This window comes from Peromyscus maniculatus, chromosome 2, assembly GCF_049852395.1.
Source record: "Peromyscus maniculatus bairdii isolate BWxNUB_F1_BW_parent chromosome 2, HU_Pman_BW_mat_3.1, whole genome shotgun sequence".
NCBI classification, from domain to species: Eukaryota; Metazoa; Chordata; class Mammalia; order Rodentia; family Cricetidae; genus Peromyscus; species Peromyscus maniculatus.
In genome coordinates, this window is record NC_134853.1 from 153700979 (window position 1) to 153728509 (window position 27531).

Sequence of the window (27531 nt, forward strand, 5' to 3'; positions counted from 1 at the left end):
AACCAGGCTTTGGCTCCTGGGGAAGAGCAGCCAGGCCACCACTGCCCTTCATTGGGAAAGGGTCTCCTAGGCCATTGCAAACCACAGCCTGCTGCCTACTCCGTGGCTCCCAGCTCTGTTTCCTGGGTTGTATGATGAGACCAGACCCACAAACAGAAACCCTACCTTTTCTCTCTCTTTTTATTCTTTTCCTTTCAGCCTCCAAAGAAGTGGGGGGCGGGGGGGGGGCAGTAGCCACAAGATCTTCTAAGGGGCTGTGACATCACGGCCCAGGTGACAGTGGCCTAGCCAATGGGCCTAGGCCGCGAGCTGGCTTCTTGCATCCTGTGATGTGAGGTTGGGTTGACACTGGGAAGGCCTGGTCCCCTCAACCACAGAACCACAAGGCCAGGCCCTCGCCGCCTCCAGGGCCCTGCGAGGAGCTGGTTGGCTCCTGGCGTCCCCACCCCCTGGCCGTCCTGGCCCCCACCGCAGCCTGGGCTCCGTGGAGGGTGAGCCTCGTTCATTCATTCATTCATTCCCGCTGCTGAGCCTTGTCTCACTGCTGCAGCCCCGGGCTCCTCCGCCCTGGCTGCCCAGGGCCCCTTCCCACCATTTAATGATACTCTGCACATAGTGCTGTTGAAAATTTGTGGCTAGACATTCCTGTGGGACCGGGAAGCCAAATTCTTGGGTACAAACCGAAACTTTCTTTCCTTGGAGATTTTCTTCTCTCTCGCCCACAGATACTCTCGCGTTCTTTCCTTTTTTTTTTTCTTTCTTTTTTTTCTTCTTTTTCTTTTTCGTAGCAGCAGGGGGAGAAAAAAAAAAGAAACCAAACCAAAAAAAAAAAAAAAAAAACAAACGAAAAAGCAACACCTCCCCCTTTTATTTTCAAAAGCAGCTTGAAAAAAATATATATAACAAAACAGCAGCCAACCAAGCCGGCCCGGCCCCAGCCCCCCAGGCCGCGTCCTTGCCTCTGCCAGTGTGGGGTATGGCCTCCAACAGCATCTTCGACTCCTTTCCCAACTATACACCGACCTTCATACGAGGTGAGTACCAACGGTGGGACTCGCTTGGCTCTCCCGGGTGGGGAGCGGTGCCGGCCTCAGACCATGACCCTCCGGGCCACGGCTCTAGCCACCCCAGTGGCTGGCTTCTGAGAAGCTGAGTGGGGAGAGGGATTGGTGGCCTCCATGGTCTCCTGGCATGAGCATCACTGTGTGACTTTGCTTCTCTGCTGGTGGAGTGTGTGATGGGGCAATGGCTCCCTATGAACCTCAAAAGGCTAGAGACCTCAGAGGGTCCTGGGATGAAGAGAACAAGGTGAGGCTGTGGCCCTCCGCTTCCTGCCTCCCCCACAGGACACTGGGGCCTGTCTGCCCAGATCAGGGCTCAGATGGACTGAGGTCAGATGTGTCCGGGAGGGCCATGGCCAGGGCTGTGCCTGGATCTACAGGTCTTGAGGACTGTCCTGGGCATTCTCTGTGTACTCTGAACAGTGAGGACAGAGGGAAGAGAGAGGAGCCACAGGCTGCTCTGAGAATCTGCTCAGCACTGGCGGATACTATGGAAGACCCTATCCCTGGAAGGTCTAAAGGCTTGGTCACAAATGAAGGTGTTTGGGGGTAGCTTCTGTTTCTATTCATGGCCCAGAAGGACCCAGAGTTCTGGGGTGTGTCCCTCAGCAAGGGTAGGGACCAGGGTATCCGATGTGAAACCTCTGACTTAGGCTGAATCCGGGGAAGACAAGCCCTGCCTCTGGCCTTTGAGGTACCCTGGCTTCAGACACCTCGGCCACCTTCCTGCTTCTTTGCAGTACCCCATGGGGCTGTAGCCCCTGAGACCAGGGGACTGCGGTCCCCGAACTTCAGCCCCAGGCTGTACCAACCTTGATGAGTGACCTGATACGGGTCACTTTACCTCTCTGCTCCTGATGGTGTCCCCTCTAGCTGTGGGGTCCTGTTATCTGAGCTGTGCATGGGGCAATACTTCTGGGCTGCTTAAGGGACTAACTTCTCTGCTGAAGAGGGGCAGAATGTTCTAGAATTCTAGGGTTGGGAGACGTTGCCTTTTTTGAGTCGAGGTGGCCAGATGAGACGTAGAGGTCTGCCTGCCCGACTCCGACCAGCTTTGACCACAGCACTGGGTTCCAGAGGGCCTGTACACCTGCGGGTCTGTGTGATAAGAATTTGCCGAAGAGTACGGCGTATCTCTTTCCTGGTGACCTGGGGAGGCCGAGGCAGGTTGTGTGCTCAGATGGTGATTGACCCACGGGAGAAGGGACGCTCCCTCCGAACTGTGGCTGGTGATAAATGGTGGCCCCGGGTGCTGTCCCTTGCAGCCACCACTGTTGTCCTAGGCACCCTTTGTAGTCTTCGGTGTTAATTAAAGGCAGCTACTGGGCGAGAAAATAAGAACTTTATAAAAACCAGTTGCTGGATCTTTGTAATCCGTATTTCTCCCTCCCTGAGCAAGATGGAGAAGTTGAGCTTAAAACAAAGAAACCTTAGAAGACAGGGCTAGCGCCGGCTGCCTTAGATGAACTCCTGACACAAAGCCCTAGATGTGGCTGTTGGAGGCGGGAGGACAGAGAGCGGACTGCAGCAGCTCTGGCCCGACACATGGGGAAAAGAGAGAGGTCACTGGACCCAGCAGCTGGTCCCTGGTCAGCAGGGTGGAAGGTGTCGGGGTCACCGGGCAGCTCGGGACCCCAAGAAGAAGATACCCTGCCCTTGCCTCACCTCTCTCCTTTAAACCTGCCCACTTGGGCTCAGCTCCTTAATTCAGAGCCCTCACAGCTCCAGCCTCAGGGTCCCCTTGTAGCCACACACCATCCTGGCCCCTCAGGAAGCCTGTGACTTCTCAAATTGCACTATTAAAGACATAAAACAAAATCCAAAGGACTTTGGGGGGACCCCAGAGCAAGGGAAACAGTTTCCAAGACATAAAGGCCCTTTTGCGGACTGTGACCTCGGCTCTCTCTGGAGACATTGAGTGATAGCTGCTTTCCGTGTTCGTTCAAACCCAGCGGAACTCTGGGTGACAAGTGCTGACTACAGATTGTGAAGGGTCATCTGCCACCACCTTCTTGAGATCGAAAACAATTTGTGGTTTCCATTGGTGACACCATCATGGTGGAAAAAGATGCTAAATTTTGTTTCAAGGTTGCTAACAGAAAGGAAAATTCATTATTTCCAGCCGGGTTCATGGAGCCCCTGGATTTCTGCTCAGGTCAAGAACCCTAGAGTTGCTGTGTTCTCACACTCTGGCCCTCGGGATCCACCTGTGGGAGTCACAGATGGGAGCCCCATCCTTGTTCTCCCACAGTGTCCACTTCCCTTGCCCTGCCCTCCCCAAATGCTGACCCTCCTCACTGCCTCAGCAAGACCCTCACCACTCTCCTAGAGCCCTGGAAAATGCCGCGTTCCAGATTCCCGTCTCAGATTGTGGAATGGGCGTGCGTTGAGTCTAGGTCTGGAGATTCATGGAAGCTGACTTGGGCGGTGCTGCAGAAGGCCCAGTCCGCTGTCTGCCTCCAATGTCCATGTGCTGTGTGACTCCAAGCAAACCGCTTGACATCTCTGAGTGCCGTTCTTTCATTAGTAAAGGGGACGTGTCCGTTAGCGTTGATAACTCCTCAGGCTGCCTCCAATCCCTGTCTGTCCCTGCCCCAACCCAGGGTGGGTCCTCTGCACTGTCGTGACTCTGTGCCGACTCAGAGTCCCCATGGACCAGAAGAGAACAGCTCCGTCTATGTTTTTACTGGCATCTGTGTTTCCATGCCTTGCCCCTGGGCGTCAGTGCACAACAGACATCTGGGGCCTCTGGAAGCAACAGGGGACAGACTCCCCTGGGCGCCTCCTCGTCAGGGTTTGTGCAGAACCTTCCAGAAGCTGCCCAGCCCACCCTTCACGCTTTCTCAGTCCTGCCCTTGAACCAGGTCCTTCGCTGGGCCCAGTGTATCCCTGGCTTTCCCTGGGAGGAAAGGGGGCAAGGAAAGGACCCCACCCTGCAGCAAAGGCCAAGGAGAGGATGGAGGACCCAAGAGGGCATCTTTAGCTCTGTTGGGGGCTGGCAACATCACCCTAAGTCTACCTGAGGCCCTCCTTGGCACCAAGGAGCCTCTAACCAGCAGGTCTCCCGCCCCTCCGCCACAGCACCCAACATTGCTCCTTCACCAGCAGAGTCTCACTCCCAAAGACAGAGGGGGAGAGGACTTTGTGGGGGGGCATCTGAGGAAGTGGGCTGTGCTACCTGCATGCAGATTTAGGGGTACGATGTACAGCGATAGCTTTGACTTGCTAATTCAGCCATTCCACAAAAGCTTGCCAGGCTCCGGCTCTGGAGGTGAACTCGGATGCATGCCTGTGTGCTGCCTGTTCCTAGATAACACAGGCAAGTCTCTTCACCTCCCTGTGCCTCAACTTCCCCTTCTGTAGCAGCGCCAGTCTCCTGGGGCTAGGGCCACTGCCCTACCCATGTCACAGGCTGGCCCCCTGCTGGGAGCTGCTTCAAGAGGGTAGGGTGAGAGTCTCCATCCTGGGAGCAAAAGCTGGTAGAGAAAGAGATGGGTAACAGCATGGGCATGGATGCGACGGACCTGTGGTTAAGATGGGGAATGTGGGAGTTGACGGTACCAAGTCTTAAAGGGTAAGGAGGTGACCAAGGAGAAGACAACAGCGTGAGATCCGGAGATCTCAAGATGCCAAGGACGGGATTGCAGGAAGATGCCCTGGTGGTCCTGGGGACAGCCATGCACACAGGACCCCCTGCACAGGCCAGGCGTTTGACGTTTAGCCTCTGTTCTCTTAGCTGGGGTCAGCGGGCCGCGCAGACCTCACCTCCCAGACATCTGGGAGAAATGGGAACTGGACTCTCAGGCATGGGGCGTACTTGTTGATGACAGGGGCCTGACAACATGGCTTCGGATTGTCTAGCCTAAATCACCTGATTTGGATGTCACTGGATAGGGAGGAAGGAGAGAAAACGATGTCCTTTCCTAAGCTTCAGGTTGTGGCTAGCAACAGGGAGGCCCCCCAGTCACAGGCTGCCATCGAGGTTGGTCACCCTGAGTAGATGACCCCGTGGCCTCCTCCTCCACTGGCCCTGGTGGGAGATGAGTGACCATCTGTCTTTCCTCGCCCATTATGGCGCCTCGTCTACCAGGGCCCTTTGATGGCGGCTCCTGAGCCGCCCTGCAAACATCATCTCCCCAAACTACCCAGTCTGTGTCACCCCACCCCCAGGCTGGAAAGGAGTTCCTAGGAGCCCCCCACTGCCCACAGGGTCTGGGTGGGTGTGAACCGGCCCCACACAGTGGGACTGTGTGTCCAGGCCTCATCCGCACCCACGACAGCCAACCGGCGGCCCCTGGTGGCCCTGCAGGTCAGATAGTGGGCCCATTGACGGCAGCGCCTTGAGGTGGCCACATCAAAGCTGAGGCTTGCTTGGTTACCTGAAGGGGAGGGGCCTGAAAACATGACCTTCCAGAAGACTCTGGGAGACCAGAAGAGAGTAATGACTGAAAAGAAAGTCTGGCGTCAGGCAGACCTGGGCTTCTGAGAGGTGGGGAGACAGCCCTGAACTTGGGGTTCGGTATGGCATCCAGAGCACCGAGTCTTAATCCCGTCTCCTAGGGACCTGCCGTGTACAGGCTCTCTTTTTTAACTTTTAAAAAATTTCAAAGTTTCCTAAATTAATTCAGTTTTTTTTAATCGATGAATGTACATGTTATATGGGGAGCATTCTCCTCCTTGGCTCCCTACCCTCTTGTGACTTGTCCCTTCCCCTCCATTTAGTCCTTTGTCCCCGTGACAGAGTCACATCTACTTTCTTGTTATATATGCATACAGGATTTTAGGTGTCTGTATGAAATCTAGGACCCACAAGTGGTAGAAAACTTCTTTCTGAAGCTGACTTAATTTGCTCAATGTGATTATCTGTGGCTACTCAATTTTCCTGCACATGACATGACTTCATTATTTATGAATGCAAAAATTCCACCATAGATAGATAGATAGATGATAGATAGATGATAGATAGATAGATAGATAGATAGATAGATAGATAGATCCACCATATGCACACACACACACACACACACACACACACACACACACACACACACACACATACATGTTTCCTTACATAGGCCTTTGTTGTTGAGCTGGAAGTCCTTTGAGTGACTTACCCAGGAGTAGTATAGCTGGATCGTGTGGAAATTCTAGGGTTGTTTGTTTGTTGTATGAGACAGGGTCTCATTATACAGCCATGACTGACCTGGAACTCACTATGTAGATGGGGCTGGCCTCAAATTGAAGATATCTGCCTGCCTCTGCTCCCAGTCCTGGGAGTGAAGGTGTGCGCCGCCACACCCAGCTATTTCTAGGTTCCTGAGAAACCTCTAACTGGCTTCCACTGCGGCCGGCCGGATTAGCTTCTACCCCCCCGCCGGCTGTGGAGCAGGGCCCCCGTTTGCCTCGCCAAGGTCTCTTGTTTTCTTGATGACCGCCGCTCTGACTGGGATGAGATGGACTCCCAGTGTGGTTTTGATTCTCTCCTGTTGGGGAAGCTGGTTTTTGAAAGGCCGATTGTTCAATTGTATTTCATCTTTGGAGTACTGTCTGTTCATCTCCTTAGCCCCTTTATTGACTGGGTCATTTGAGTTCTTGTTATTGGTTTTTTTTTTTTTTTTAGTTCCTTGTATATTCCAGACACTAATCTGTCAGGTACATAGCAAGCAAAGGATTTCTGCCATTCTGTAAGCTGTTGCTTCGACTGATCTGATTCTATGAGGTCCTATTTTTCAATTGTTGGCCTGAGCTGCCCCAGTGAGAGTCCAACTTGGGAAGGTCTCCCTATCTATGTATGAAAGTGTTTCCTTTGCTTTTTCTTCTGACAATGTCATAGTCTCAGGTCTGACGGTAAGATCTTTGACCTAAGGCTGGAGAGATGGCTCAGAGGTTAAAAGCACTGGCTGCCCTTCCAGAGGACCCAGCCTCAATTCCCAGACCCCACGTGGTGACTCACAATCATCTAAAACTCCAATTCTTTTTTGTTTGTTTGTTTGTTTTTGTTTTTCAAGACAGGGTTTCTCTGAGTAGCTTTGCACCTTTCCTGGAGCTCACTTGGTAGCCCAGGCTGGCCTCGAACTCACAGAGATCCGCCTGGCTCTGCCTCCCGAGTGCTGGGATTAAAGGCGTGCGCTACCACCGCCCGGCTAAAACTCCAATTCTAGGGCATCCAATGCCCTCTTCTGACCTCTACAGACACGGCATGAATGTGGTGTACATACGTCCCTGCAGGCAAACACTTACACACATAAAATAAAAATAAGCAAACCCTAAAAACTAAATATCTTTGACCTATTTGGAGTTCTTTCCCTGAAGGGTGGGAGGAACACATCTTTCTTTGGTCTTCATCCTCTGGGTACCCAGTCTTCCTGGAATTCTTTGTTGAAGATGCTGTCTTTACTAAAACGTGCATTTTTGACATGCTCATCAAAAGTCAGATGGCCATAGCTGTGTGCGTTACATATGCTCCTCTGTTCTAACTGATTGATCTGCATGTCTGGTTTTGTGCCATCTGCAGACCTGTAGCTACTACCAGTAGTTGGTGAGTTATACCGTGTGTGTGTGTGTGTGTGTGTGTGTGTGTGTGTGTGTGTGTGTGTGTGTTACTGGGGATCAGACCCAGAGCCCTGGGCATTCTAGGCAAGTGTGCTACTATTGAGCTACATTCTCAGCCCAGCCTTCATCTCCATCACCTACCCTGCCAGGGGTCATTCCGAGATCATCTGCAACAGACCGGGAACTTTGAGCTTCAGCCTCAGTTCCAGAGCCAGCTTTGGGACTTCCAGGGTCATTTCCAGAGAAGGGAGGGAGGAAAAAAGGAAAAACGGGAAAAGAAGGCCTTCAGTGCCTGGAATCCGTATCTGGACCCCATCACAGGCCTTGAAACAGCAACTCTGGGGAGTGGGGAGCCCTGGGCACTCCTCACGGTGGAGTGAGGGGATGAGGGCAGGACTGACTTGGTCTCATCTGCTGAAGTCAGGACGAGAACCGGGAACATCACGTGAATAACAAGTCGGTCCAGAGAAAGGTGGAGTGGACAGGAAGAGACTGGCCCTCCAATTCAGCTCCAGGAGAAGCAGCTTTGCTCTCTCGACACCCAGGAGTCACTGCCCACGCTGCCCTTAGTTCAGGGCTCAGGCACGGTGGGAAGCTGCTTGGCAGCTGGCGCTCCGGCATGTTAATCTCTTGGCCCTATGAATGGCAATTGTATAAGTGGGGGCTGGGACTGGGGACGTGGCTCGATTGGTAGAAGGCTTGCTTAGTGTGTATGAGGCCCTGGGTCCGATCTCAGCACAGCAGCAAGCAGAGTGTCCCTGCGATTCTTAACAGTCGGGAGATGGAGGCAGGAAGATGAGAATGAGATGTTCAAGGTCATCCTTCCTCTCTACAATGTCAAGTTTCAAAGTCAGCTCGGGATACTTAAGACTCTGCCTTAAAATATTATATATATGCATGTATATATATAGAGAGAGGAGGAGGAGAGGAGAGAGAGAGAGAGAGAGAGAGAGAGAGAGAGAGAGAGAGAGAGAGAGAGAGAGAGAGAATGGGGTAACAAGAGGAATTTCAAAGAGGAAACACACAGGCTCAGAGTGTATGCATGCCACACAGGCTGGCCTCCTGTCCAAAGCCTCCAGCTTGCTGACTTCACCAGTACATGGCCCCCTCTTTCTCAGTGTCAGAGAGAGCTGTGCAGGGAGCTCAGAAAGACAAGACCCTCTGCACATGGAGCCCTGGGGAGGGGAACAGAGCACAAAGTTTAGCTGTTTATGCCTAAGCTATATCCAGGCCCTACCACTTCTTCGATCTGCATCCTGGAGAGAAGATGCCACCTCTCTGTGCTTATCTCTCCTCTGTAAAAATGGGGAAAATTAACAGTACCCACCAGAGGCTGTTTGGATGGCCTTGGGATCGGATGAGGTTAATACCAGGCCTCACACAGTCAAGCCCTTCATCAGCATCAGAAAGTATTATGGACATATATTCTTCCTCTTCCAGTCAGTGGGAAAGAAAAAAAGTGTGACTCCGAGCTGATAGAAAGTAGGGGCCCTGCTTCTCAAGACCCAGCTTCAAGGCCGCTGCCTCGCAAGAGCCTCTTTTCCCAGGAACTGGGGTGCCTGCTGTCGTCACACCCTCACTATTGAAGCATCCTAAGAGACTTCCAAGTAGTGGGTGTGGGCTCCCAAGTGACGTCCAGTGTCCCTCGCTACAAAGTCCTGACGGAAGGTGATCTGGCGCTGCCGTTCTGTGCAGGTTTCCGTACCCCTTCACTTCCCCTAGGCTGGCTGGTTTTTCTCTGAACGCCAGGCCAGAGCTCTCCCAGCCTATGGGCGCTGGCAGCTCAGAGGTTTAGGTTCCTCTTTGGGGTTTTCTTTTAAGTCTGGGAAAGGCATTTTTGGCACAAGGCTCAGACTTACGTGTGGGCGGAGAGGGTAGATTCGCATGCGTTACGATTTTCGAGATTGCCATGGTCAGCCCCACCCACCCAAACACCTTCCAGGGGAGAGTCCAAAGAGTCCACGGGAGTCTTGACCCCCACCAGGGCGCCACTGCTGTGGGACTGTAAGTGGGTTTCTTCTTGTCTCATACCTGCACATCTGTGGGTCATCTGGCCCCTTCACTTCTGCTGAGTGGCCAGTAATAGGGGCAGAGGGTGTTGGAGGCCCTTGGAGACCCTGAAGGGGAAGGAGATGAAGGGAAGGGGCAGAGGAGAGGAGAGTTTTCTTAGTGTCACACCTGTGCCCCAAACCCACCTCACCTGGGGGAGTGCAGGTAGCTGCCCAAGAATTGCCCCTCCGAGGACCTCCTCCAGGTCTCCGTCAGGGGCTGGCCTTGCCCACCCAGCCCTGGAGGCCTCAGGGCCTGCTGAGTTGTGACCAGTGCTCCAGATCCTGGATATCTTAGCAAGAGGTGCAGGTCCTGGGCAGGTGGGAGCAGAGTTCCGGGTGGGTTAGTGGGGCCCTTCAGCAAACCCTGACACCCCTCTGCCTGGGTTCCCTACGTGAAGCCAGACAAGGACATCTTCAGGCAAAGAGTAAGGAAATAAAATGCCAACTGTAGCTCAGGCCACGGGAGTGAGTGGAGCCAGAGGGGCCCAGAGGCTTTATGGGAAATTCTCTCAATGCTCGCACTTTTCAGATCTCTCAACATGGAGCCTGTGGTACTTACAGATGTAGGAAGAAAAACTGTTTTGTCTCTTCAAAGAAGAGGAGCTTTGCCCTCTCGGGAGCAGGGGTTGAAGGAAACCCACCCTCTGTCCCTCCCCTCCATTCTGTCTTTACCACCTCGGTTCTGGCCTGTTGGGTAGTGGAGACAGGTTCTCCCTGGGTTTTAGGTGGAGCCTTGCATACAGCAGACGCTCAGGCCGTGCTTACATCGGAGGCCGCGCTTGATTCTGGGGCCATGCTTGTATCTGATGCATGGGCCCTGTAGCTCCCTGGGAGAGGCAGCCTGGTTTCCCAGCAGGCTCTCTCTCTCCTCTATGTGAATACTACTGACCCCTCTGGTGGACATTTATTGAGCATCTACTGCAATGCTCCTCAGCCTTCCTAATGCTTCAGCCCCTTAATACAGTTCCCCAGACTGTGCAGACCCCCAACCATAAAATTATTTTGTTGCTATTTCATAACTAATTTTGCTACTGTTATGAATCATAATATAAATATCTGATATGCAGGAGATCTGATATACGACTCCTAAAAGGGTCACGGCCCACGGGTTGAGAACCACTGACCTACTGCATATAAGCCTGTAAGAGTCAACACAGCAGGCAACTGTGTTTGCCTCCTGGGCCTGATATCCAACACACACACACACACACACACACACACACACACACACACGCACGCACGCACGCACGCACGCATGCACGCACGCACATACACCCAGTTTACAGATGGGAGGAGTGAGTCCCCGAATGGAGGCAGTCCTCACTCAAGGCCCACAGTTCAGGAGTTCTGAGAACCCACTACAGCCCCACTTAGGCCACCTACGGCCCTGAATCGGCCTCCCGGTGCCTCTGTAGATGTTTATGAGCACACCGAGTCTACACTGCGGTGGGGTGGGCATCACGCGTTCCACTGCTGAAGTGAAAATGCATCCAGACGCAGGGAGTCGAGGGGCCTGCTCCAAGCAAAACTGGAGAAGAAAAGAGTGAAGGAGACGGGAGTTGCAGCTGTTGGCGACTTCCTGCATGCCAGGCACTGTGATGGTCCTGTTACAGTCAGGTCTCATTCCCATTGTTCTCCACAATAATCCATGCAGTGGACAGCATTGCTGTTTCTATCACCATTTTACAGTCGGCAAAACTGAGGCTCAGCAAGAGGTCGGTGCCTGGTAAACGTCAAGGTCTGTGTGATATCAAAGCCACCTCCTACCTGGAGCATGTCTCCTCTTCCTTGAGGCTCAAATGCACCACCTCTTCAGAATTCTCCCTGAATGTCCCCAGCCCTGTTCAAAGACTTCCAGAATGTTCCTGAGGAAGGTGAAGTCTGAACTGGATCCGCCATAGGCAGATCTGGGGAATAAAGAATGCTGTTGGCACATGGGGAGTCAACTGAATAAAAGGATCGTGCAGAGGGGTTCCTGGAGATGGGGGCCTTGTGTGTCCTGTGGAGGGGACACAAGAGAGGAGCATGGGAAGAGACAGCCAGGCATGAGAGTCGGGCATGACTTCAAGGCAGGTGGAGTCCAGGCAGAGTGCAGGCTGGGCAGAGACGGCTGCCCCACATCCCATGACACCCAGGCAGCTCCGTGAAACAGGCCAGTGCAGACGCACGCACGCAGTGAAGACAGGTTCCTGTACGTGCATGTGTGCATGAGTGTGGTGAGACCACAGGCCTCCTGAGCCGCTTGCAAGGCTATTTTTATCCCTCTCTAGACACACAGACATATAGCCAAAGCATACCGCTGCTCTGACACAAAGACTGTGCCACGGATGCCCGAGTCTGGGTTCTGTCCAGGACAAGGGCGGGGATTCGGATCAGTCAACGTGAGGCCTATCTCAGGGACACCCCAAGGACCTGCGCAGGTAGTGGTATTTTCAGGGCACAGTGCAAAATGAAGACGTGGGACACAAGTTCAAAGTTCATTATGTGTTTTGGGATAGGGATGTGGAGATGGCTCAGTAACGGAGTACCTGCTACAGACTCTCACATAAGGCTCTGAGTTTGTATCCCCAGAACCCACAAAGCCAGGTGCACTTGTGCACGTCTGTAAGGTCAGAGCCTCTACAGCACGGTGGAAATGGAGAGGAGAAAATGCTGGGCCTCACAGGCTACCTAGCCTGGCCTCACAGCAGAACAAGACCTTGTCTCAAACTAAGTGACCAAGGACCACCTAGGTTGTCCTCTATACACACACACACACACACACACACACACACACACACACACACACACATCTACAGAGAGTCAGGAAGAGAGAGAGAATAAGAAAAAAAATGTCAGGTCTGCCACTCATGGTGGCAGAGGCCTGTGATCCCACACTCTGGAAGTAAAGGCAGGAAGATCAAGATTTCAAAGCTAGCCTGACCTACATAAGACCCTACCGTAAAACAGCAAGAATGGGGAGACATGGCTCAGTGGTTAAGAGTACCTACTGCTCTTTCCAGAGGACCCAAGTTCAAATCCCAGCACCTGGAACTGCAGCTCCGAGGCATCCAGCACCTCTAGCCTCTGCACACACACACACACACACACACACACACACGCACACGCACACGCACACGCACACGTGCACGCACGCACGCACGCACACTTCTAAAATAAATTTAAAGTAAAAAGAAAACAACAACAGACTTTCAGAACAGACGTCATCAGAGCATGAAGCCAGCGCCAGAGCCCTTCTTTTAAGGGACAGTGGGCCTGAAAACAAACCTGCCTGCTTTCACTTCCCTGTCGCTGCCCGTCATCCAGCCTCATGGTCCCCGCTGTCCCCCGCTGAAATAATGAATGACTGAATGGGGCTGGGAGGACACTTGGTTGGTAAAATGCCTGTCATGGAAACATGAGAAGCTACGCCTGGATTCCCAGATGCCACAGGAAAGCTGGATATGGCGGTGCACACTGGTAATCCCAGCACTGAGGAGGGAGAGACAGGGGATTCCTGGACAGTCTAATTCAACTGGCAAGCTCTAGATTCACTGGGAGCTTGAATTCACCCTGTCTCAGAAACTAAGGTGGTTCCCTGCCGTACCTCCCTGGACTCACCCGATCTTACCTGATTCCAGAAGTTAGTTTATTTATTTATTTATTTATTTATTTATTTATTTATTTATTTATTTATTTTTGTTTTTTTTCAAGACAGGGTTTCTTTGTGTGGCTTTGTGCCTTTCCTGGAACTCACTTGGTAGACCAGGCTGGCCTCGAACTCAGAGAGATCTGCCTGCCTCTGCCTCCCGAATGCTGGGATTAAAGGCGTGCGCCACCACCGCCCGGCTGATTCCAGAAGTTAAGCGAGGTCAGGCCTGGTTAGTACTTGGATAGGAGAATCGGAGGTGGAGGGAAATTGAAAACACAGCGTCAGCTTCTGGCCTCCACACACATGCACATACAAGTGTATACACATGAACATACATGTTCCCGCCTGTGCACACAAGCGCGCGCACGCACACGCGCACACACACACACACACACACACACACACACACACACACACACGAATGAAGCCTGTGGTGAGAATAAGCCCTGAAGATTTCAGAGCCAGTGAGAGCACCCAGGAAATGTCCAACTGACCCCAGACCCCACAGCATTTAAGGTTACAAAACACCTTCAGAATCCACTGCATTTATAAGCGCTCCCACCCCTAGACAAAACCACCATCATTCGGTGTATTTCCTTCTGGAATGCTCCATGGGGTGATTTCCTGCCATGTGTGAGGCCACACAGAGGGTATCCCAGAGCCTTAGGACGACTGTCAGCAATCAGCATGCCCATACCATGAGAAGAATCCTGTCTCAAGGGACTTGTCATGATGAGGAAACACTGTGTCCAGTCATCCCACCCAGTGACCACTGTCACATACGAACACTGAACATGATAGCTAGCCTGGCACAACAAGACACCAGAGGTTTAATCTTTATTTATTCGTTCATTTATTTGTTGGTGCAGGGTTGAGAATTGAACCCAGTGCCTCATACATGCTGGGCAGGCATGCTACCACTGAGCGACAGCCTCGGCCTCCTTTTCACTCTTTATTTTAAAACAGGGTCTTAAGTTGCCCAGGCTGGCCTTGTGATGTCAGTCTGCATGTATAGCCCAGGCTGTCCTTTGAATTTGTGATCCTTTGCCTTCACCCTCCCGAGTATCTGGGATGCCTGTGTCACAGGCCAGGCTGTTCACTGCATTTTAAAGATTTGCTTTTATCATTTATTTTAGTTATGTGTAGGTGTGTGAGTCTCTGAGTATGTGCACAGGAGTGTGACTGAGTCTGTGAGTGAAAGTGTGTACCCACGATCACAGGAGCTCCTGGATCCCCTGGAGCTGGCTATAGACAGCTACCAGCAGCCTGGCCCAGGGCTGGGAACAGAATGTGGGTCCTCTGGAAAAGCAGCAAGTGCTTTTAACCACTGAAACATCTCTCCAAGCCCCTATTAATTTCATTCTAATTATTCTTCTAAAAGCATGCCCACCTGTTTCAGGCATTCTCTCTCGGACCACGGGATATCTCACGCATGGTGCTTTTATGGTTTGGAAATCAGCTCCTGGTGACCCTGTGTTTAATACATCAGACATTGCAGAAGGGAAAAATACCGGAGATGTTCAGAAGTGCCTCGTGGGGTGGGAGCTGGCTGATACGGGGCTGAGTCAGATAACGGAGGAGGTTGAGGAGGACTCTGGATGATGTTTGTGAGTGGGGACCAACCCTTTCCTCATCATGAACTGCTGTGCCTCTAAGCGATAACTCCTGTCCCGTTTCCTAGCGCCCAGAAGATGGTGGGGTGTCCCCGTGAGTGCTCAGCAGAGGTATCAGGTCCTGAACAGAGTGACAGAGGGCTCCAAGCTAGCAACTGGGGGTGCTATATCACACAGGGCTGTGTTGCAGGCTTTCAGAGCCTTTGATATGCTGGGGAATATGGCCTTTAGAAAGTTCACCCTAGACCACCTTGGGATAGGCTGTTTCAGGGAAAGCCGCGCAAGGTCTGCATCAGCCACCAGCACCACCAGGCCAGGGGATGATTTAACTGTAGGAGACTTTGCAGGAGCATGTTAGAGGAGAAAGTACAGCAGTTCAGAAATCCACACTGAGGGCCTGAAGTTGTTAGGGTCAAAGCCTGGGCCATGACAGCTGCAACCAGCCGAGTCCAGTCCAATGAAAGAGAAGGGTAAAATGGGGGAGGGGCACATTAGGAAGGGGAACAAATAAAGAACTAGTGACCCCAAAAGTCCATCTTCAGGTCCTGACATGAGGTTTAGGTTTAAACAGAGAACAAGAGGTGGGCAGCTAAGCAGTCCTGGTCAAGTGTCTGTCCTGCCCATCACCCACCCATTATGGTCTGAGTCCTGCCCATCACCCACCCATTATGGTCTGAGTCCTGCCCATCACCCACCCATCATGGTCTGGCTTCCGGTCTCTCCCGCAAGGAGATCTGACGTTGGGAATCTGACAGTGGCAATCTCTTCTCCGGCACCAGTCTCCAGCCTTTTCCTTCTCTCGGTTTGAGACTCCTGGGGACCTTCTGATTCCTTGGAAACCACTGTTTCTGAAAGGGACATGGGTGTCTCTTTAGAGTACCTTCATTCCTGCCAGGGCGGTTGCAAACTGACTCTCTAGAAAATATGAATGATGATGATTCGACTTTTAAATAGTCACAGGATTCACGCACTGGGTGTTTCCTGCCTTTGCTCAATGAGCCCCACAGATGCCAGTATGAAACCCATTTAATAAATGCAGAAGCTAAGGCCCAAAGAGGTTGGTGCACATGCCCGAGATCACCCACCCTGGGTTCAAACCCAGGCAGCCTGCATGGGGGCAGTCACACCTCACTGCAACAGGGCAGCTGAACAGAAATCTGGGTTTCCCTACGTCAAGGAACACTCTTTGGCTCCACGGCCCCCCTTCTACCACACATCCACGAGCCCAGGTCACGTGGTCCCAAACAACTCTAGAAAGGAAGCGGAATGTAGGGGTAGGGGCCAGTGTGCTTTCTTGCAGAACTCATTAATAATGGCTCTGGTTTGGTTGTGTCCCCAGAGGGATGGGTCTGAGGGCCCAGAGGATGAGGCCATGGAACCTGGCTGTGGATGCTCAGAAGGCACTGGGCCATCATCTCCACAAGGACAGAAGTGAGGCGGGGAGGGGACTCAACCAGAGCTGAAGGGCCTGCAGAATCCTTCGGACCTCGGATCAACCCCAGGTCCACACCAAGCCCCTGCCTGGGGTTCAGGCAGGAAAGAGAGAGCCGAGTGTGAGGATGTGGGAACATGGGAGCCCATGGTGGGTACCCTGAGACTACCCTACAGACCAGGCATGGACATCCCAAGCTCTGAGTGTGGCCCTGTGACCTCCCCAGCCTGATCAGGCCCAAGGCCACCCAGAGCCCCAGAGACTGGCCTGGAGTAGTAGACCTGGGGGGCAGGAAGTACCACACCCTTCCTGCCTGTCTGTGTGGACAGTGGGGCTGGTGATAAAGCCTCTTGGACTTCTGGAAGCTTCTAAGAGGCCTTGATGAACAAGAGCAGTGGGACTGTAGCTCGGTCAGTGACCGCGGCTAGGGCTGAGGTCAGTGACACTAGACAAGGAACCAAGCTAAGATCATGGTTGGGGCCTGGTTTGTGGCATCCTGGGTTTCATGTCAGGGACATGAATGTCTTGTTCATGGTACATACCACAAAGGGTGGAATCTGTGAGCAGTTCGGCCAGTGGAGGACTTCAGGTAGATTCACTTTCAAGTTCACCAACCCCAGATTCCAAATTTCATCTCAGCTCTAGAACCTCCACCCAGAGGGCAGCACCCAATCTCCTTTGACCGGGTTTTGATCTCTGCACTAGGGGAGAACAGCATCCACCTCCAGGCTGTCAGTATCAACAGAGAGAAGGCTGAGGGCCACGGGGATCCTGCAAAGGACACAGAGCCTGGTGACCAGCTCGGTCACTGTTGCTCTGCTGAGCCCAGCCTTGTCCCTGGGATGCCCTCCTACCCGCCACCCCCCACATACACACCATGTGCACAAGTGCGCGCGCACACACACACACCCATTCTCTCCAATGATGGGATCTCCAGCTTTGACATTTTTACTCATTTTTCTGTATTTCCCAGTTTCTCACTCTACTCTGGTGATTTGTGTCCCAGGGTGGGTAGGATGGCAGCTCAATTAATGCTCCATATTAACCCCATTGTTTAAACAGACAATAAATAAGAGAGGCCAAGCCAGGCAATTCCCCCGGCAAGCACCCCCCAGCTCCAGCTGCCCCAGGCCCTGACAGCACAGGATTCAGCCATTCCCATCCTCTGCAGCCCCCAAGGCGCACCCCGTTCCTATGTGGAACTGGCCCTCCTGAAATCTTCTCCACCTGTGCCCCCCTTTGTACGAGGTCAACACAACAACCAAAAGTTGACCCCATAGCTACCTCATGCCGTCCGCGCCTGGGCCCTGGGCCTTGGGCCTTGGACCCTGTGCCTGCCGACTGTGTGGTATATGTGCACACAGCCTCATACAGACACACTCACTTCCTTAGTCAAGTTCACCACAATAGGAACCCCACCTGGGGGTCCCAGAGAAGCTATGTGGGGCGCGGGGTGGGGGGCGCCACACTGGACCTGCTCTTCTTTTCTTTTCTTTTTTCCAGAGCTGAGGGCCGAACCCAGGGCCTTGTGCTTGCTAGGCAAGCTCTCATCCACTGAGCTAAATCCCCAAGCCCTGGACCTGCTTTTCTAAGCAGGAAATGTCTCCCACTCTTAGAGGTCCCAGCTCCGACTAAGCACTCATGTGGCAGTGAAGGGGACACTCGGCAGAGCAAGAGGGCTACAAGGAAGCTGGTGACGCCCTTCTGGGCTTTGAGCTCTTCAGGCCTCACACAGGGGCCCATCAGGGACCTTCCCGCTGCCCGTCACAGTCCCCTGTGCCAGAGCTGGGAAGCCTCTCGGGAGTGGTGGATCCAGAGGGCTCTCGGGGAGGCGGGGAAAGACCATGCAAATAGGAAGTGTCCCCAGGGCCCTGGGCAACCCCAGAGTTCATTTTTGGCCCCTTCTTCCTGTGAGGCAGCCTAAAAAAGAACCCATCTACCCCACCAGGCATTGTGAGAGCTTCAGTCTGGGGTGTCAGAGACCCTCCCAGTACAGCAGGGGTGAGGCCGTTTGAAAGGCCTCCGTGGTACCTAGCCCCTGCAATGAGCTCTGCCATGGAGACAGTGAGGTGGAAGAACCTCCCAGGAAACTGAGAGGGGGACTCCAGGCAGGATCTGGCGACCTACTGTCAGGCCAAAGTTTCACCTCGCAACGATAGGACTGTGGCCACCAACAGCTAGCTGCGGGTGTCACACAGCAGTAACTCAGCCACCCAGACCACAAGGCTTGGGTCCCTCGGCTCCCTGTGACAGCAGCCTGTGGTAAAGAATCAACAAATTCACTGTGGATGAGGCCCAGCCACAGGGTTTCTAGGACCTTCTGTCTGTCTTTTCTTCGGTAGGGCGGTAGACAACCACACCTACCTCCTAGAACACAGATCTCCAGGATCTGGTGCCTGGTCGGTCAGCTTGTGGGTTATTCAAAGTATGAGGTGCGTTCAGCTTGAGGTCACAGCACCCTAAGACTGGGGTGACCTATGACTGTCCACTTGGAGCTGAACGACTCAGAGACTGATGACAGGCCTTGGACATGGCTTGGATGGAGCACCAGATAATGGGTGTCCTCACCCTCGGCTGGAACCGGGAGGCCTTGGGTATGGAAGGGTTTTCCTTGGGAAGAGAAGGGACTGTGCTCCGAGCTTCCTGCCTGGCAGCGACTTTGAGGTTCTGGCAGGGGACACTGGAGAAACAGCTGGAGGCCTAGTGTGCAGGCCTCTCATTCCTGTCTCAGCCATCTCTGTCCCGGAATTTGTCCTGAGGGCGGTGGGGTCAGGTATGTGACAGACCCCATCCAAGGAGTGTCCCTCACAGTGACACCCCAGGCGGCTGGGCTGTTGGCCCGAGGGAACACGATGGTGGTCCAACCTGGGGCCCCCAGCTCAGCAGCCTCTGGTTGCTGCCATCATGGAGGGAACTCAGTGACACCAGGAGCACACAGTATGGCGGGTTGTTTCAAAGAGCGTGTGCTGTGTGTTCTCGGCATTCTACGAAGATGCAAAGGGGCGGGGGGAGGGGGGGGAGGGCAGGAAAAGCAACACAGAGGAAGAAGAGTAGCGGCCAAAGGGCAGACGCCAGCAACGGTTCTGGGTGGCAGGCTTGGGGTGGTTTTAATTTTCTTCTTCATAATTCTATTATTTTCCAATTTTTCTTTAATGAATAGGTATTATTTTCATACCCAGAAAAATATGTGTTTTGTTTTAAGAGCCGAGGGGGTGGAGGATCCTCTTCTCTCCTCTTGTGGACTCTGGACTCTAAAACCAAGGCCCGGAGTGGGAAAGACAGGCTTCACTCGTGTGCCCATTCTGGAAAGCTCCACCAGGAACCCTCCGTTCCTTGGCCAGAGAGCTGGCGTGACCTCAGGGTGTCACAGTCCTGGGAAGGAGAGGGCCACCAGCAAGTCCTTACAGCACAGCAGGATCGGGAGCCAGGGGGGTGTAGGAGAAAGCTTCACAAAGCGGGGCATGGAGATGGGGCTTTGGTGTATGATTAGGAGTTTGGCAGTCAGAAAATGAAGACACCATGGGCCAATAGACAAAGACTCTGCTATGAGAAGAGGGTGAGGAGGGAGACAGAGCTGGAACACCCTGCTCCTCTGAGCATTTGGCATTGCCCAGCTCTAGCACCCTGGTTGAGTCACCTCCTGGGCCTTGGTTTTGTCCTCTGGAAAATGGGTTAATGATATCACTGGATTAGTGGAGCATTAGAGAGAGCTCAGAACCACTCTTGGCATGAGGAGGGTTTGGTTTTTCTTTTTCTTACTGGCCTAGAATTCACCTTGTAGACCAGGTTGGCCTCAAACTTGCAACAATCCTCCTGCCTCCTCCATCCCCCAAGCACCAGGCTACTCCTTTCATCACGCTTCATCCTGCCAGTGGCCTGGGAGCCGAGGGGTCACTGGAGGTAGGCTGATCACCACAGCGTCCATCCACTCACGCCACCCATTAGGTAGGCATGTGCTGAGCTCTGGGCCTGTAACCAGGACTTGCCTCGGATGAGGGGATGGGACAGAGGGGCACCCAGGGTACACAAGGAAGCTCGGCTGTACTGGGGCCAGGTTTATAGCTTTTCCATCTGCTCTGTCAGGGAGATTGCAGTCAAAGTGAATCTCTTGTCCCTCTGCAGCAAGCATTCTCTGGGGAAAAGAGGCCAGGGACACAAGATGCACCATTGCGGAGGCACTGATGTCTACAGAGGAGCCGGGACCCAGGAGGTCCGCTATCCCGGTGACACAAACCGATACTGCCTCTGGAGACCCCAATGAGGATCAGGGCAGGGTGGGGCTGTACTCTGATGCTGTGGGGCCACCACCGTCTTCACTGGGTCCTGGCCTGCTCCCAGCCCCTGGTACCCATGTCCTTTGCTCCTGGCCTCCGTCCATTTTGCCATCCCGTGCTGATGGGTCAGGTCTTCTCACAATGCCAGCTTCTGTGCTGTCCCCACGGTTCTCTAGCTTGTCCCCTATGTCTCTCTGATTTTCTCCATCATCTCCTCCCCACCCGCCTGCGCAGCCCAGGGTAGTCTCCAAGCCTTTACCATCACAGCATCCAGCTATCCCTGATCTTGGGATAAGGACATGGACATCATGTCCTGGGACTATGATTCTGCCTGCAAAAGGGGCTCAGAGAAGGAGGAAGTATCAGGCAGAGCTGAGTTGACTAATGCAGACGGACAGAGGACAGGCAGGGGCCCTGTGTCAGGGAGCAAGAGAGGCCAGCATGTTGAAGACCAAGGTGGGCAGACTGGGCCAATGTGGGGGACAGTGTAGAAAGAGACCAAGATAGAGCCATAGAAGGCTGCAAGCCACACACAATCCCACGGAGGCCAGTCAGAAGGGAACAGATGATCAGCGACACCCCGCCCCTCCTTGTCCTCCACTGCCCCCACCCCTGTCCCCAGTACCACCCCATTGTCCTCAGTTGCTATCCACTCTGCGAGTACTCACTTCACAGGTTAATAGAAAGCTGTAGTATCAGCCAGGCAGCGGTGGCGCACGCCTTTAATCCCAGCACTCAGGAGGCAGAGCCAGGAGGATCTCTGTGAGTTCGAGGCCAGCCTGGGCTACAGGCACCAAAACTACACAGAAAAACCCTGTCTCAGAGAAAGAAAGAAAGAAAGAAAGAAAGAAAGAAAGAAAGAAAGAAAGAAAGAAAGAAAGAAAGAAAGAAAGAAAGAAAGGAAAGGAGGAAGGAAGGAAGGAAAGGAAGACAGACAGAAAGCAAGCTGTAGTATCTACCACAGTGACAGTCAGGGAAGAGCATATTTAAGAGAATGCTGTAGCCATAGCACCAGGGAACCAGCAGTGTTTACTGACATCAAGGGCCAGACTTCTTAAAGCTAGTCCCAGATAAGAGAGGTTTCTCTGAAGCATGAGGAATTGAGTTAAAAGTTTAAAAAACAGCCGGGCGTTGGTGGCGCACGCCTTTAATCCCAGCACTCGGGAGGCAGAGACAGGCGGATCTCTGTGAGTTCGAGGCCAGCCTGGGCTACCAAGTGAGCTCCAGGAAAGGCGCAAAGCTACACAGAGAAACCCTGTCTCGAAAAACCAAAAAAAAAAAAAAAAAGTTTAAAAAACAAACAAACAAACAAACAAAAACAAAAAAAAACCTGGGTTGGACAAGATGGCTCAGCGGGTAAAGGTGTTTGCTGCCAAGCCTGCCAAGCCTGAGGACCTGAGTTCGATCCCCGAGACCTATATAACGAAGGGAGAGAACCAGCCCCCACAGGTTGTCCTCTGACCTCCACACATGCCAGACAGAGCATGCACACTGATAAATAAATGCAATTCAATTTTGTTTTAACTAGAAGGAAACTGCCCATTAAGGTTAGCAGCATGTCGTAGCCCTCCGCGGTCTCCAATGTGGCCACTCAGCATCCTGTTGCTTCAGCATACCCTCTCCCTTCTCCGGACCTGTGCCTCCAGCAAGGCACGATGGACACGAGGATATTCTGTCCAAACCCACAGTGTGGACCAGCTGTGAGTCTCACATCTAAAACCTGATCCTGGGGATCTTAGGGTCTTTTGTATTTTTTGAGGGAAGGTCTCAGGTAGCAGAGAATGGCCTCCAACGTCTGATCCTCCAGGTCCACCTCCCCTGTAATGAGATTATAAGCTTGCGCCACCATCTCTAATTTTTGGAGGTTGTGTTCAGGACTTCCTGGTGCTAGGCAATGTCCTCACCAGCTGAGCTACATCCGCAGTCCAGATACAGGACAAAGAACCTCTGATTTGGGCAGGATCCCTTAACTTTGAGGAGCAGCAGGGTCCCCATGTGTAAGTGAGGGGTGGGGGTCCCAAACCTATGTGGCACACAGAGAATAGAAGGACAGTAAGGGAACACAATATCCCACAGCCTTCCCGTACCCGGAAGCCCCCTCTCCTGACCCTCTCCAGGGTGTGGCTGGCTGGCTGTGGGTCTCCAGCCTCCAGACCCCCCTCCCCACTGCCAGCGTAACCCCCGACTCCCCGGCCTCCCCCACGTGCTGGGTGGCAAGGCTTTGCCACAACCACATGAAAAGCCATTTCCCCGGGGTGTCCCCACACCTGGGAAAGCCGGCAGAGCGCCCAGCGCGGCCCCGCCCCGCGGCTGGAACACCGGGCGAGATCAATGCGGCCGGCGGGGCGTCGCCACCTTGTTCCAATCAGGGCCGGGCGCCTTCCGCTGGGGACCATGCCCAGCGCCAGCCCTGGTCCTCCCAGGCGCAGCCTGTGACCTGCCGGAGAGCCGCAGACACCGGGCTTGGGCTGGATCGCTACCCTCTTCAGCCTCAGTTTCCTCGCTGAATCTTCGGCCTCTGGTTCGTTCTCAGGGCTAATGCGGGGAACCAGAAGAAAGACAGAGGATGTGCAGACAGGGTGACAGGAGCCTGTGGGGAAGGAAGCCCGTGTTCTGGGTGAGCCCTGCTACCAGCTGCTGGCTCTTTAATCCTCCCCAGCCCTCAGGCCACCTCCTCCAGGAGGCCCTGGCTGCTCTGAGGCATCAGTGGCCATCCCTCAGCACCAATCTCTCTTCAGCCAAGTCTTCTGTCTTCCCTACCAGCTGCCAGGCTCCTTACCGCATCCCCAGCACCCTTAGCATTTTGCGTGTGCCGGATGTAAGAGGACGTGGAATTTGGTACCCCCCACCTCATCTCTGTTTTCCTTTATCTCTACCTTCCCACAGAAGCACACAACTCTCGAGCCCAGGGCTGTAAACCTGGCCCTGGGACCAGGCTGGGGTGAGGACAGAGCAGGTCTTTAAGCTCAAGGCTCTGACTGAGCTTCTGAGATGGGCTGGGAGAGAGACCCTGGGCCTGAGGACATTTGTGAGCATGTGAAAGCGGGACATGCCACACAGTAAGAAACTCCCCTAACAAATGACAAAGAGCACCCCTGTCTGAGCCTCTGGCCAGGATGGTGGGGCAGGGTTGATGAGCCCACTCCAGCCCAGGGTCAGCTGCTCACATCCTCAACATCTCCCTCCCGGAGGACCACAGACAGGCTGAGAAGGAAGGACAGCCAGCCGCTCACTGCTTAGCTGAGAATCTTCCTGAGCAGACCTTGCCATTCACCCCTGCTGGCCTTCCATCCCTGGGGCCCCCTGTGGAGCCAAGGCCACTGCTCTCCGGAGTCTGTACTTGGCTCTGACACTCTGGGGGGCGGGGGGGGGGGGGGGAGGTCCTTGTGAACTTGGACCAGTCACCAGCTTTACCTCAGCTTCCTCCTGTGAAAAGAGGGTGATGATGGAGGGGCCTGACATCTAAGGCAGCTGAGCCAAGTACATGAACCCTGCCTGCAAAAAATATATCTGGCGTATACTGTTAGGAAAGAGGGTTCATGGGTGGAAGTGGGGTACAGCTGCTGCACATAACAACACAGTGTCAACACCCAGAGCACTCCTCCGTGCCCCAGGCTGGAGGCTGAACCCCCAGGCTGAACCCGCTCTCACCTGGGAAGTGAACCATGGCAGGGACCTGGAATGTTGTTGGTATTGGAGGAGGCCCCAGGGAGCATGCTCAGTGGGCACTGGGCACCTGCTGGGTACCAGGAGATGCCATGAGTGAGCCTGCTGCCATGAGATGGCTTCAAGAACTACCAGGCGATTGTGTCGAGAGCTAGGTGGTGGATCGACAATGTCGTTGAAACAGGGATTTGGCCAAGAATGAAGGGATGCAGCTGGGGCTGGGGGCAGTGGCTCAGTGAAGCATCGCTTGCCTGGGATTTTCGAGGCCCTGGGTTCAATCCCAGGCACCAAAATAAATACAGAAACAGAAACTCAAAGGATAAGCAGGCCCAGTTGATGCACCATGGACAGTCATGTGGCAATGCAATGTAAGCTTTTGTTAGCTGGGTTTTTGTGGTTGTTTTTGAGACAGGGTCTGACTATACCTGGACTCCACTATGTAGACCAGGCTGGCCTCACAGAGATCCCCCTGCCTCTACCTTTTGAGTATTGTGATTAAAGGTGTGTACCTAAATGTAAGCTTTTTTAATCTGTTTTTTTCTCCCAGAGGTCTGGAAGATAGAGAACCTTTTAAGACTTTTTCTATGTATTTATTTATTGACAGGATCTCATGTAACCCAGGATAGCCTCAAACTCAGTATGTAGCAGAGGATAATCTTAAACTCCTGATCTTCCTGCTCCGTATTTCAAGTACTGGAATTATAGGCATACATAGAGTAAATCACTATACTTTGGTTTAAAAAAATGTTTTTGAAGCATGATCTATTATGTAGCTCTGGCTATCCTGGAATTCTCTATGTAGACCAGGCTGCCCTTGAACTGACAAAGACTCACCTGCCTCTACCTCCTGAGTGCTGGGATTAAAGGCAGACTCAACTATACCTAGCTGGCTTAATTTTTTTTTAATATTTTGCTTACCTTTAAAATATTTTATTGTAAGCCAAGCAGTGGTGGTGTACAACTTTTAATCCCAGCACTCGGGAGGCAGAGGCAGATGGATCTCCCGTGAGTTTGAGGTTAGCCTGGTCTACAGAGCAAGTTCCAGGATAGCCAGGGCTACACAGAGAAACCCTGTCTCAAAAAACAAAAACAAACAACAGAAATAATTGTAAAGTTTTAAGTAAAGAAGTATATATGAAATATGAGTCTTGTTGAAAGATGAAAGGACATTGACAAAGCAGGCCTCTGTGCCTATTTCAGACTTGACTGCTTAAATGAAGTGATGACCAGACCCCACCCCTACCCCAAGGAGCCACACCCCTCTTGCACCCTCCATGGTGAGGGTGGGGAATCCCTGTGTATACTGTGCTCTTTCTAAACTAATTTCTATTATATTTATTTACTTATGGGGGGTGCACATGGGCCACAGCTCACATTTGGAGATCAGAGGACAACTTGCAGGAACTAGTCCTCTCCTGCGACCATGTGGGTCCCCGGAGATCGAACTCAGACCATGAAGGCTTAGCGGCAAGCGCCTTTGCCAGCTGAACCATCTCACCAGCCTGGCTGTGTAGACTTGGGAGAGCAGGAGCTTGGTAGAAGTGCAGGCCAACCCTGGGGACCCGAGGGAGTGAGGCTGAGGAGGGTCCTCAGAAGGTGGCTCGTCCTCCCCATGCCTCAGGGAACTCCTGCCTCACAGCCTGAGGCAGAGATGGGGTTCCGAGGCTGGAACTCAGCGGGGTCAGAATGCAGCCCCGGAGTGTCTCTCTCATTTGTTCAATAAACCTTTACCGTTAGCTAGCCCTGCCTGATGGAACCTCCTGCCCGCCCCCCGACAGCTGAACTCACTAATGTCCTGCTCTCAACTTGGGGGGCTCTCACGGCAATCTCCTCCACACCAAGGTCCCTGGGGGTGTCACAGGGCCTTAACCAAGGGGTTCAGCGATTCCCCTTCATGGGGGTACAGGCTATAGGAGCTGTGGTCTCCAGCCCGCTATGTGCCAGAGCCTCACACTCCATTCTGAGCACAAGAATGTTCCCCTCTTTCAGGTGAGGGAGCTGTAGCCGAGAGGGGGATGTGTCGCTCTAAGCAGGAACTCAGTGTCCAGGCCAGGCTAATAATCTGCCCTCCAGGACTGGAGGTGCAGGGGTGGGGAGGGTGCAGATGGGGAGAGGGGGTCCTCCTCCCAGGCAAAGTCATCTTTCTTTGAACCAGGCAGATGGGCTCCTCTGGCCCTGGGACACTCTGGGGGAGGTGTGAAAGTCAAGTGTGGTGTGGGACAAGGATCTCCTCCCGCTCCACCTGCCCGCCAGGTCCACCATCTGCTCTCCCCTCCTGTCACCCAGTGGTGGCACGGCCCTGAGATGGGGCCCTTGCTGCGGAAGCCCATGCTGTCAACACTGGTGAGGAAGGAGGTGTAGAACGTCTCCGTCCACTCATGTTGTCCTAACGAGCCGGGGTCACTTATTCCTCCCACTCCAAAAAGAGCAGCTCCGAGACCAAGACACCGCAGAGCTGGTGAGGTAGGCATCGCTCTGCTTCCAAGATGGCACCTGCTCTCCAGAACAGTAGGAGAGGGCAGAAAGAGCCTCGGCTGCTCCCCACCGCTTTACGAGACACCAGTCCATTGGCTGCTGATGCCCACAGCTCTGGTGTAAACCCCTTCCAGAGACCTTACCTCAGTCCTAAGGCCGCAGTAAGGAGGAAGTCTCTGCAGTGAAATGGGGCCATGCAGGCCACAGTGGGGATCCGTAACACCTGTCAGGAAGTCTGGCTGTGACTTCCACGCTGGGCACTGGAGGTTCCTCACAGGCCAGTGTGGCTAGGGACATGGGATGAAAGCAAATGGAGCCACTTGAATGGTGCCCAGAGCCAGAGGCGGGGCCCTGCCAGCACCCTGTGCAACCTGGGTAATTCAGTGACCTTGCCTAGCTCTCAGTTTCTCCAGCCATGGGATGGAAAATGAGCGGATCTACTGTAGGTGAGTAGATTCTAGGTGTCTTAGGGATGAGGCAGGAGCCAAGCCACTATGTCCCTGAAAGAGAGCCAAGGCCCAGGGGAGGAAGGGACTGCTCTGACTCACCTGTGGCACCCACCACAAGTCACATAGACAGCCAGGTCGACGAGCCTCCGGCTCAAGCCGGGCCATAGGACCCGATGGCTGCCGGAGCTGTTCTACATCCCAGGCTCCGGCCAATGACCCACACAGAGGTTAGTAAATGTCACCAACTGTCATAGAACCGCTCCACAGCCCAGCTCTGTGGCCACAGGCCAGGTCCACACTAACCAGACTCTCCCTGTTGTTTAATCG

General features: G+C 53.4%; 1 protein-coding gene across 1 annotated transcript in view; it reads left to right on the forward strand.

The window, feature by feature from the left end:
• The first annotated feature begins 507 nt into the window (after nucleotides 1–507).
• Nucleotides 508–27531, forward strand: part of Runx3 (RUNX family transcription factor 3) — a 59822-nt gene continuing 32798 nt past the window's right edge. Inside the window, exon 1 of the mRNA XM_015994542.3 lies at nucleotides 508–1034. Within this exon, the coding sequence (XP_015850028.3) occupies nucleotides 977–1034 (58 nt within the window). The 5' untranslated portion in view covers nucleotides 508–976. The remainder of the gene's footprint in view (nucleotides 1035–27531) is intronic.